The following is a 13,502-nucleotide window of genomic DNA, read 5'->3' on the forward strand; positions in this document are numbered from 1 at the left end:
CTCAGTGGAAATTTGCATCTCTCTATGCCAAAGAATTGTAAGACTTCTTGATGGCTTCTTGATTTCACTCAGTACATCCAAGTATAAATTAGGAATTAATTTTCCAGTTTCACACCTGTTTGAGCTTTGCTTCCTTTTCCATAACCATAATGGCTCTAAAGCACGAGTGGAGCCATAGAGCGGCTTCTCTCACTGATTTTCACTCAAAGTAGATGATAATTACAGCAACAATTGAACCTCCCTCCATTCTGCACACGTGTGAGAGAAGCAGCAGACTGCTTTTTAAAGAAGCCCATCTGGACTTGATCGCTTGTTCCCTAGAGAGGCCTACAAAACTTCTGCTACAAATATTGTGCACTGATGATAGACATAGCCCATGGCAAGAGGACTGATCAAGCACAGCAAATGGACTCCCAATTGGAGAGGCCATAAGGAGAGCCAGTGTCTTGAGTGAACTAACTGGAGCAAGACAGAGCGGAGAGGGGGAGGAATGGGGGAGTTTTTGCCCCTGGGAAAAACCAGGCCTCTCCCCAGCATGGAGTCATTCTTTTGGGACCGGAGGGGGTCTTGCTTGGCTTTTATGTGGCTCCGGACTCTCTCTGGAGTCAACTGCTTTCCTACGAGTCCTGGCTTTTATGACTTTTGAACTGTGGATTTAGCTAATTTGTTGTGCATTGGGAGATTCATGTGTCTCACTTTATGTGACGGCTCAAGTCTGGGGAGGAAGTCAATCGCTTTTAGAGCACCTCTTGCTGTTCTTTAAAAACAAGAGATAAAAAAACAAGAAAAAGAAACAAACTTGCTTGATGAGCCAGACAGTAGTCCACAAGTAAAGCTGTTGTATGTTTATCACAGTCTGAGGGGCCTCATTTTCCTGAACACCAGATGAAAGACACTGCTTTTTTTTTTTTTGCTGAACAAATGTCCAGTTACCCTTTTATATAAACACATTGAGTTAATTTTGTTGTATAGAGATAATTGATAATTCCAGGGTTATCCACAACTTTTAGCAGCAGGTATTACAGCTGTTCATTAGTTTATTTCCTGGTTATGTTAGCATAAGAAAACTTCTGGGAAAATGTGCTAAAACTGATTTAGAGGAATATTCTGCATTCAATACATCTTAAACTCAATCTACAGCATTTTTGGCATAATATTGATTATCACAAAAAGTAGTTTTGACTAGTCCCTCATTTTCTTTAAAAAAGCAAAAATCTAGGTTACGTTGAGGCACTTACAATGGGAATGAATGTGGTAAATTAAGCATTTCAAAGTAGAAATGTAACGTTTTTAAGTTTATAAACTTGTATTACATTTTCTATTGAAACTTTTATATTATTTCAGCTGTTCAGTTCCTTTCTTCATTTATATGGCATTGTTATAGTTTAATAAAACAGAAACTAACACTATTGAAAACTAATAGTTAAAAAGACACTATTAAATGTAAAATTAGAATTTTTGCCTTGGCAACTAGCTGAAATAAATATAGTTTAATATGAAATACTAAAATGAGTAAAACTAAAACTTAAATGTAAATAATATATTAATAAATATACATACACATAACAAAAATACAAAACTTTGAATAAATTTATCCAAAATGAATGATTATAAACAATCTCACTGTAACCCGGACTTTTGCTTTTTTTTAAAGAATGTCTAAATAATTTTACATCGATTGAGCTCAACTTGTACTGCACCCAGAATATTCTTCTACACCAGTTTTTCAATCCGCTTGAGAATTCCAATTTGATTTGAGCACCGTGACTCAAAAAACCACCTCAAAATGCAGCTTACCTCCAGGCTGTCTCGCCCCTATAACTCATGTCATGTATGTTATTAAGTCATTAGATGCTATCTCTCCATATAGAGATTTAATTACCCAGAAGGTGCTTCTTGAGCAGCTTGAAAAGAAGACAGATATACATATTCATTGAGACAGGATGCCAGGTAAAACTCCCTTCCTCTCCCTCCCCCTCATTCCCAACAGTGGCCATGTGTCTGTCATTGTAAAGGTAGCGATGGATGAAATAATAGACCCAACCCCCTTTCCTTTTTCTTTCCGTCCATCGGCCAAGATCCAATCACTGATATGGAGAAAGAAAAGATAAAGCCACTGTTACATCCCACCCACCAACACGCACACATGCTCTCTCTCTCACACACACACACACACACACACACACACACAATCCCACATGCCCCTATAGTACCTTCAAGGCTTTGTCTTAAATGCCTTTGAGGTGTGTTAGGTCTTGCTTGACTCGACCCCCATCTTCAATTTAAAAATGTCATTTATTTTGAAGGTTATATTACGCTTATCGTCCTCAGAATTACATCAGTTGCAAACAAAGCCTCATTTGATTGCATTGCGATAGCTCATGGTTATGTCTCCTTCTCTCATAGGAGGCAGTTTTACAACAACTTCAGGGCTGTACGCTGGAAGCAATTCCCTCACAAACTCGACTGGATTCAATAGTACACAACAGGTAGCTGTAATCGAATTTCTATCCCTCACTATCTAGTCTGTTGCAATCACATTTCCTCCATTTGGCACATGTTCCCTGTATTTTTTCCTTCCTCCTGTAAGCCTTTATAGAACATGTGTATGCTCGCATATTACTCACATGATATGAATCACTCTAAATGTCTCGACCACTGTATGCAAGGATTACCTCTTGCTCTTTTCGCGTATGAATTATGCCACGAATGGAGGAAAAAAGAGTGAAGACAGATCGCTGTCCAGATGTAGTGCACAGGAGACATATGTTCACATTTACGTTTTGGAATCTGCGCTGTAAAGTAGCAACGTTGCGTGCGGCTATCTCACATTACCGCCTTGATGTCTTTCTGCAGGACTACCCCTCCTACCCAGCTTTTGGCCAGAATCAGTATGCGCAGTATTACAACAGTAGCCCTTACACTTCTCCGTATATGACCAGTAACAACACCAGCCCCACCACACCCTCAACCACTGCCACCTACACCCTACAGGAACCTCCATCAGGGATCACCAGCCAGGCCCTCACAGAGCAACCGACAGGTAAGAAAGCTCGGTTTGAGGGGGAAAAAAAGGTATGGAGGTCCTACAAGAAGTTGCTGCAAAAACAAAATGTGATTGGCTAATTTTGCAATACTAAACCCTGGTGGTGCACTCATGCAGTTTTTGTACCCGTATTTTTAATTACTCATTGCAGTGTGCTGTTTTAGGATTAAAGGAAATGTCCCTAAACTTAATGCAAATGAAAACTGCCAGTACATTTTTTTGGTGATTCAATACAATATATTGGTACCATATATTGGTTATTGGACTAATTAGAGAATTTTTTTAGAAAGACAATTTCCAGTATTCTTTATATTTAGATTATCTTGCGGTCATCTAACAATCACTTAAAGTTAATCTTTAAAAAATTATGGAAAAAAAAAACTCATAAATTATATAAAGAGTTTTAAATATTTCTATTTTATAAAAGTATTATAAAGTATATAAATGCGATCGTTAAATTAATTAAAAATCAATTAAAAAGCAATATTCAAAATAATTATACATTATATATTTATATAATGTATATTTATTGAATTATTTTTATTAGCATTTTCAAAGACTAACCTAAGTGTGTAATGTATGTATATGCATTATAGTGATGCTTAGCATGTAAAGTAATGTTTTGTTTTATTTTTTAACTTTAAAAAAATTGTTTAGAATGTTAATATCAAAAATCGAATATTAATAGATTGTTATTATTTAAATCCGTTTATTATTATTGTTCTTAATTTGTGCCATTTATCGATTATTGGCCATCAGCCACTTAAAATGTGTTAAATGTGTGTGCTCTTATCAGTTTGCGTTCGGTAAAATGGTTGATATTGCCAGTTGTTTAGTCTATTTTTGCTCCTCCAATGACCCAAACCTTTCTTACATTTGCCTTGTCATGTAATTAGGGAAGGATGGTATAGTGCGTAACACCCTCATTGCAATTACTAAAGCTTAAATGGTATCTAGGGTATAAGGAGATCAGATAAACAGCGTGATATGTGGGCAGCAGCTACAGCACTGAACACTAGATGAGGTAAACGGATCCAGCCACAATGTGAAGGTGAAAGCTTTTTTATTTTCCTCTTTTGATATACTTTTTGCTTTTCATTTTTCTCCTGCAGTAGAGTACAGTACAATCCACAGTCCATCAACCCCCATTAAAGATGCAGATTCAGATCGATTGCGTCGGGCCTCAGATGGAAAATCACGTGGCCGGGGAAGGAGGAACAATAACCCATCCCCACCTCCCGACTCTGACCTTGAGGTATTGGAACGTTGCTGCTCTGTCAATGTATCTGGCTGGAATGGCAGCAATAGATGAATTACTATTAAGATACTTTTGATTATCTAAAAGTGTCTCTGCTCACTGCTTTACCTTAAAAACAATGCATTTACACGTTTAAGTGTGTGTTTCCATGCTCAACATGTAAATGCCCTAAACAGAGTTTTTTGGTGAAAGCTTTGTTTTGCATGTTTTGCACGCTTAGCATGCAAAAGCCTAAATCGGCGCTCTGTCAGTTTATTTTGTGTGCATGTCACATTTTTGGCATCAAGACAGACTTAAATCTCTTGCATTGTTACATTTGGAAAAAAGTAGATTTATTGTCTGCATATTGACTCCCTGGGTTTAAAAAATGTTTTGGATTTCAAAAAAACTATATAAATATATATGTAAATGTATGTATGTAAATATTTTCAAAATATATGCTGTATGTGTGGGTATTTATATATACATGATAAATATGGACAGTACACACACATATATTATGTAAAAAAAAATTAATCGTGATTAATCGTTTGACAGCATTAGTATATTTGGAAGTATATTATTTCTATCTCGATCATATTTGAGATGTACAGGTTTAGGTCTTTTCATTAACATAACCTGAATCTCTGGAAGGTTTTGCCCCCATTAGCAAGCTGACATCATAGCATGTTAACAAATCTAGTTAATTAGTTTGTTGGTATTGATTGTGTTAATGCATCGGGGGCAGGAGATGGATTGTCCAGTGGTGGTTCTTCCCGCAGTTGCGGGGTGCTATGGTGACCATCAGTGCTGAATATCTACTGATCCCAGGGCGCATGAATCTATGCACCCTTCTTATTGACAATCAGATCATCTTGCATGCTGAGTGAGCCATTGATTTTGCTCTTTCTTTTCTCAGCGCGTGTTCATTTGGGACTTGGATGAAACAATCATCGTTTTCCATTCCTTGCTCACGGGATCTTACGCCAACAGATTTGGAAGGGTAAGTGATGTATTTTAAATGCAAACACAGGCAAATATTGCGGCAAAGTTTAGAAAAATACACAGAAAGAGGGTCTGTTTGGGTACACCGTCCAGCTTCGAGGAACTCAGAGTTCAGTGTAATTGTTTCTTTTTTTAATAAGATCGTCGAGGCCTCGCAGGCATTCAGCTCGGCCTGCAGCTGTCTGAGTTATGTGGCTGGAAAAGGCATGGATTACAAACCAGTTGCACCGAGAGTGTCCATTGACACTTCCTAAGGGTTTTTGTCCTTCAGAAATGGCTCATTGTTAAGTTTAATTAAATGTTTGCCTTAACTGCCCTTTGAGTGGGGTTCATGTATTATAGCAAAGTTGATCAAAGTTGAGAAACATTGTCTTTAGATTTAGAGCTATATACATATATACATAGAGGTATATACACACATATATATATATATATGTATATACCGTATAAATAAAGGCAAAGAGTTCCTATATATATATATATATATATATATATATATATATTATTTTTTTTATCTGCATTTATAACACAATATTGTGAAATATTGCTACAGTTTAAAATATTTTTGTATTTTAATACAGAAATAATTAGATTCTAATTTTAGGCATCATTACTGAAAATTATTGTAATATGTTGATTTGCAGCTAAAAAAAACTTTTTGTTATCATCTATGTTGAAAACAGTTGTGCTGGTTAATATTTTGTGGAAATCCATTTTTTTAAGAATTATTAGATTAATAGAAAGTTTGATAGAACTGGATTTATTTGAAATAGAATCTTTTGTAACATTATTAATGTCTTATGGTCACTTTTGATGCATTTAATGCATGCTTACTGAATAAAAGTATTAATTCCTTACTGTCCCCAATCATTTGGGTAGTGTATATTAAACAATTTTATTATACAAAATGTGCATAAAAATATATGTGTAAATTATATTTTTGTGTGAGAGTGGATAACATTTTGTCTTTATTTATGGAATAATTTAATTAAGGCATAATTCCAAATTTAGCAGGTTCAAAAGGGTTATGAGCATGCAATAAGAACTAGTTTACTTCTGCAGTTGTTGTATTTGTTATTTTATATAAACTCTCATAAGCTATATTTGACCTTTCAAAACAAACAATTTGGGAAATACGTTGATCTGCAATTCTCAGGCTTTGTCAATGATCTCATCGCTTTATTTAACTCACTCAACCGTTGGTTCAATTCACCAAATTATAATTTCACAAAAAAAATCTAAATCCGAGTTCAACTTGCGTGTGTTTTTAAACCCTCTTTTTGTCCGAAGAATGTAGAAGCTGCTTCCTTATTTGAGAGAATAAATCACAGACTTGGCATTTTTTGGCTGAGCTTCTTGAAGGGTTTTTTTCTTTGTGGTGAGTGTAGATGACAGCAGCGCTCGGATGTCAGTGGAACGGGGCCCGGCGGCTGGTTTGTTCTCTTTGTTCCTAAGGCAGGGTGTTTGATGGGGGTGGTGTTTTGTTTTAAGGGTGAGGAAGCCCTGGCCCTCGACCCTGCACTGTTTATTTACTTTATCTCGGCTGAGCATGCTGGGTAAAGAAGCGAAACTCTGAGAGCGCCTCAGCCGTGTCCACTCTCTCTCTCTCACACACACACACACACTTAAACTGAGCCACCAGTGCAGCCACGTCTGATTTTAATGTCCCAACCAATCTTAAGTGTGTGTGTATTCCCTTATAGGTTCAAACAGAACTCAATCTGAAATTTCAATTGTTAATATAATATAAAAAAGTCACGTTTCACACTTAATAATTTCTGTCTACTGGGTTTTGATTGGTCAGCGGAACATACTTAAAGAATTTAATGGGAGAATTAGATGGATTAGAAATTAATTAAATTATTTTTTCTTATTACTTTTAAACATTGAAAGACACTGAAAGTCTCAACACAAAATGATGGTTCATTATTTCATTTTCACCTTCACTGATGTTCAAAAGTTTGGAGTCAGTAAGATTTTAATTTTTTTTTATTTTTTTGGGGAAAGAATTTAATACTTTTATTCAGCAAGGATACATTAAATTGATCAAAATTGACAGTAAAGATATTTATAATGTTACAAAATATTTATATTTTAAATAAATGCTGTTCTTTTAAACTTTCTATTTATCAAAGAAACCTGGAAAAAGAAGATTCCACAAAAATATTAAACATCACAACTGTTTTATAGGGCCTATTATAAAAAATAAAAAATAAATTCAATTAAAAAGTATTACGGTTTCAGCAAATTAGAATGAAAGAATTCTGAAAAAAATGTATCATGTTTTCCACAAAAATATTAGGCTGCGCAACTGTTTTCAACACTGAAAATAATTTAGCACCAAATTAGCATATTAGAAAAATAAATAAATAAAATAAAATAAAAAGTATCATGGGTTCAGCATATTAGAATGAAAGAATTCTGAAAAAAAGTAGCATGGTTTCCACTAAAATATTAGGGTGCAGAACTGTTTTTAACACTAAAAATAATTGAGCACCAAATCAGCATATTAGAATGAAAAAATAATAATAACAATTGGGGGGGGGGGGGGGTAAATAAAAAAAAAAGAAATAATAAATAAATAAAAAAAGTATCATGGTTTCAGCATATTAGAATGAAAGAATGAAAAAAATGATCACGGTTTCCACAAAAATATTAAGCTGCACAACTGTTTTCAACACTGAAAATAATAAGAAGTATTTCTCAAGCACTAAATTGTTCTTTGTCCTCCTCTCTGCTGTCGAAATCTGATTACACGTTGCCCTTTCACCAGAAATATGCTTATCCCATCTACCCTGCAACATCGCAAACCGCATAATGCTCTCTTAAATCATATCAGCACACTCATCTCAAACCCTTACATTAAAAACCAAGGTGCTTCATGTTTCTCCGATATGAGGCATAGATGACATAAACACTAAGAAAACCCGGGGAAATGCATTTCTTCCAGCGAAACCATTGAGGAAGAGCTCTATAAATAGAGCCGTGTTGGAACGCTCACTGCTGTGTTTATCAGTTATCCTAATTGGCATCAGGGCAGCTCGCTCCCATAAAGCTGATGGTTCGGGCCAGCTGTGTGGCCGTCAGCCCTGGAGGGAAAGCTTGCGGGGTGAGGGGGTTTCGGAGGGGAGAACTTGGCGCCTTTCGGGTGGCGCTGATGTGTGGGGACAGGTGGCAGCGAGAGCAGAAGACCCTCTGGCACTCTGGCCCGCTTGTATTCTCAACTCTCCCGCTGAATGATTGTTTAGATTTAATTGGAGAGGATTCGTCGGGCCAGAGAAGTGCACTTTGCATACCTCTCACCACCAAACCTGCTTTTATTAACTGTCAGATACATACGCAGGTGTTTATATTAAGTCCACTGACTGGCAGGCTCAAAATAGATGGGAAGGGAGGACTGTTCAGACGTGTTGGAGAAGCGCTTAACAAATAAATAACCTATTTTTGATTAGGCTATATATTTAAAAGCTTCTTTTATAATTAAAAGTAACAACTCAGTGGTGTATATAAACTGTGAAATTATTGATCACTTTTTTCATTAAGCCTCATGTTCTTATTCTCAGTCTGAGAGACTCCACAACTCTTTTAATAGCTCAGAAAACATACTTAACATTCAAGTATCAGGTTGATGACTTCCTGCACTCATGAGAGCTGATTATAAACATAATTTTAACTTGCTAACATGCATCCAACGACTGCCGTGAAATATATTATTTTAGTTTGGGGTTTTGGAGACCTCAGATATAAACAAAGATTAATTGCAATTGATTTTCACATGCAAAAAAAAAAAAATAGAAGTGTGTGCCTGCCAATTTCTGTTGTAATTGTCTTTTTTTTCTTCTTTTTTTAACTAATGTTTTTTTTTTTTTTTTTTTTTTTTTTTTTTTGTGAGGTCCACAAACCCAAATCTGGAGTTCCTGTTGTTACTATAATGACATTTCACACTTAAAAAATTTGATTTGTACATAATAATTACTTAATTGATACATAACTGGAATCTCTGAGAGTCAATCTCAACAGAACATGTGGGTTAATGATTAAAAGTGTCAGTAAGATATATATCTATCTATCTATCTATCTATCTATCTATCTATATATATATATTATTTTATTTTTCTTAAGAAATTACTACATTCATTCAGAAACGATGTATAAAATTTAGCAAAAGCAACTGTAAAAAGATTTTATTTTAAATACATGCTGTTCTTTTGAACTTTCCATTCCTCAAAGATTCCTGAAAAAAAATTGGTTTCCACAAAAATATTAAGCTGTTTTTAACATTGATGATAAGAAATGTTTCTTGAGCAGCAAATCAGCATATCAGAATGATTTCTGAAGGATCATGTGACACTGACGACTGGAGTAATGGCTGATGAAAATTCAGCTTTGCCATCACAGGAATACATTTTCACTTTTCAGCTTTGATGAGCAAAAGAGATTGTACTGTGTATGAACAGAAATATCTGTGTTCCATCATAAATATACTAATTTGTAGATTATATTCAGTTTGCTTGAGTATACTTAATAAGCTCATCAGTTTCTTTGCTGGTGTTCTGTTCTTCTTGTGTGGTTTCCCCTCCCGCTGTCCGCAGTTAAAACATTTTCATTGTTGAGTGTGACATGTAATCAGTAAAAAGCTCAGGCGTTTCTTCAGGTGGCTTTAAGCTCTAATCCCTGTAGCAGAGCTCTCTGACTCAGCATGGCTATACAGACACTGGAATAAATCCCCTCCTTTGCTTTCCTCTCTCATTCGCACACTTGCTTTATCCTCTTAATGAACAACGAGAGAGCAGCCACTGATTAGAAAAATAAGCCTGTGTGGAATGAAGATTACAAAAGATGATTTTAAATTGAATACTAGTCTAAATATCAATTTAATATACTGTATTAAGCTCGTACTACAGTGTTTCTTTGTTTCAACACTGCGAACTGTCACTCCTAAATATTTGTAGTTCAGCTGAGATGAGAAAATTGACAATATATATGTGCAAAGAGAAGTCTGTAATCATGGAAAGCTGTAATTTTGTAATGAGCTTCCTTAATGAGAGTTGACTAGGTATTAAAGAGAAAAACACACTGCAAATGATTCATTAACAATTTAGAGAGCAGTCGCTCCCATCTTTGTGTCAGCTCAAACACAACTCAAGATCACCATTACTGCCAGTATTGCATTACGGTGGAAACTGAATACATTGAATACATTTTAAAAAAAGAGTCCATTATATTTTAAGTGAGTAATCCATTTTGATTATCTGCCAGTTCACAGGTTTAAACATCACTTGCTAAAGCTGTTTTGTGTAGGAAAATGTGCATCTTCCTGTTTCTAGAAGTTTCTATTAAATTCCCAACTTCAGCCTTTCACGAATAGTTGGAAAATGCTTTATCTGATGTGAGAAGATTGTTGGGGGGAAATGGGGGTGAAATGCATCAGTAGTAATGTGTAGAAAGATGATCTTGGCTCTGAGGTATGTGGACAGTGATATATTTATGATGACACCTTGACCTCAAGCTCATTTCAACTCATAACGCATCTGAGATTGGGTTTTACTGCCTACAGAGTGTAAAATTAAGCCCTGCTTCTTTTTTAGACACAAATTAAGTTTATCATTTTTAAACCTTATTGAATTGGCTTAGACATAGGTATGTTTTATAATACATTTTATTCTAAAGTATGTGTTATGTTCTATCTATCTATCTATCTATCTATCTATCTATCTATCTATCTATCTATCTATCTATCTATCTATCTATCTATCTATCTATCTCAATCAAATTCATATGTATATCTAAATGTTAAATATGTATATATTATCCAAAATTTGTAATATATAATAGAAAATCTATGAAAGTTTCAGCCTTTATTATATATTATTATAAATTATATATTCAAATTTTGTGTTTATATATATATATATAAACATATATATATATTTATTCGCCTTTATTATATATTATTATAAATTATATATTCAAATTTTATGTTTATATATATATATATAAACATATATATATATATATATATATATATATATATTATAGAATTATGTGTATTATTATATGTAATATAATATGAAACATTTTATAAAATATTAGTAAATTAGTAGATATTAAATATGTTTAAATTAAATATAAATTGTATAAAGTAAATATAGAAAAAATTATGTGCATATGGCATAAACGAAACATAAATATATATATATATTATATGTATATATAATGAATAAATTTTATTATGTATATAATGAGTTAAATTATTCCTTATTTGCCTGTGTGTATATATATATATATATATATATATATATATATATATATATATATATATATATATATATATATTAGGGCTGTCAACGTTAATAATAATATTTTTTAACGCAAATGAATCGTTTGATAAGGTTTGACCCCAACTTCTTGCCGTCATTGCAGCGCGGAAGGTAATCATTGCCTGCGTCCCAATGTGCACACTATCCATCCTAAATTCTATGTGATATTAGTAATTTGCAGTACTATTTAGGGCAGATAGGGTGTATGGTATACACATTGGGACGCAGGGATTGTGTGATTATGAGGCGCCGGGCTCGACAAAAGTGAAGCGAACGCGGAGAGAGAGAGAGCGACAGTGCGCGAGAGATATGTATACTCATATTTGATAAGGGTACAGTGAACCAGTGTTGCCAGGGTCTGCGGTTTTCCCACACAATTGGGCTATTTTGAAAATACAGTCGCGGAAGAAATTACAGAGCCGTGGGTTTCGTTTTTTTGGGCTACTTTTATAATGTACCGCGGCCGCCCAAAGTGTAGCCTATATATACACATGTGATCGCAAAAGGAAGCTATTCCAAACACTCAATGGTGGTTTTAAAGTGAGTTCTGAGTAAAAGTGTACTATTAATCTCATAAATTGTCTTTAGCATGATGCTAATGTTAGCCTCTAATGCACCTGCAGAACAGGCCCAATTCTTCTTCATAATGCATTTTATCATAATACTTCATGCAAGGTCGCAAGAAAAGGTTTTGTTGTATTTATTTAGAAATACTTTTGATAATAGTTGGGTAAATGTGTACTGGGATTGAAGCGATGTGGCTTGGTAAACGTTTTATTGCCAGTATAAAGGCTGATAATGGCTGAATTAAAACAAAAGAATAATAAGGTTTATGTCTCATACTTTGAGGAGATGTGAAAGGTTCTGTTTCTTTGAACTAGTTTGTCATGCATTCCTTTATTTCAACACATTTACAGGTAAATCCTAGTATTTTAAATTTGCGATTAATTGTGATTAATCACAGTCCAGGACTGTGATTAATGCAATTAAATATTTTAATCGATTGAAAGCACTAATATATATATATATATACATACACAGTATATTCTTTATTTTATATAGAAAGGATACTAATTATTGGGTGTTTTTTGGGGGGGCGGTGTGTTTTCAGGATCCACCAACGTCAGTGTCGTTGGGACTAAGAATGGAAGAGATGATCTTCAACTTGGCTGACACACATTTCTTCTTCAACGACTTGGAAGTAAGTCCAAACATTTTTGAGATTTTGGGGGATTCACGTTTTTTTGCAGTCACCATATCTGTCTTCACCCCCTGTGAAGCTTATTGCAAGCCCTCTAATACGGTGATTACTTCTACAGCTGGCTTTCTTAGTGGCCATATTTAAAACCCAGCCCCAAGATGTGGATAAGTCACAACAGAGTGTATACATTACATTACGAGCACAAGAGCAGTCCATTAAAGTTTAAGCCATAGCATCAACAACCATTTAATAGCAGGGTGCCTATTTCTCGCTAACGTCCCTCAGTGGTGAAGTATTACCTCGGAGCCCATGGGACACTATGAATTTTACATGTGCTGTCAGTCTCCCCGGCCTGCGCCCACCACCGGCCCCCTCCCTTCCCTGCCGCCCAGGCAAATTTGTCAGCTTCTAATATTTCTGTACGTGCTCTGACTGTCTGCATGTCATGCTGTGTGCTCGGTGTCTCTGTCCGCTCCGGCCACAGACTCTCAGTCACGGTCTGAAAGCGGCTGCTCTGCCTGATTCGTGTCGGATCAGTGTAAAATCTGCCCCCGGGGGCAGTTACTGAGAGGGTATCTAGGTGTCTGTCTGCCCTGCCTGGTAAGGGGTGAAAACAAGACCGGTAGGGTCACTTATGCTCGTGATTGGCAGTGCTCCACGTGTTCATAGCAGTGAAGTTCAGTTTGTCCAGAT

The 13,502-nt window shown here is 35.2% G+C and overlaps 1 protein-coding gene across 7 annotated transcripts in view; it reads left to right on the forward strand.

Moving 5' to 3' along the window:
* The window catches only part of LOC306864639 (protein phosphatase EYA1), a 43,889-nt gene that overhangs the window by 14,893 nt on the left and 15,494 nt on the right, over positions 1–13,502 (forward strand). For all 7 annotated transcript variants that reach the window (XM_079408766.1, XM_079408768.1, XM_079408770.1 and 4 more), the window contains 5 exons: positions 2,407–2,489; positions 2,857–3,043; positions 4,159–4,301; positions 5,203–5,286; positions 12,720–12,809. In XM_079408766.1, coding sequence (XP_079264892.1) covers positions 2,407–2,489; positions 2,857–3,043; positions 4,159–4,301; positions 5,203–5,286; positions 12,720–12,809 — 587 coding nt within the window. The remainder of the gene's footprint in view (positions 1–2,406; positions 2,490–2,856; positions 3,044–4,158; positions 4,302–5,202; positions 5,287–12,719; positions 12,810–13,502) is intronic.

This window comes from Barbus barbus (assembly GCF_936440315.1).
Source record: "Barbus barbus genome assembly, chromosome: 46".
Classification (NCBI taxonomy): Eukaryota; Metazoa; Chordata; class Actinopteri; order Cypriniformes; family Cyprinidae; genus Barbus; species Barbus barbus.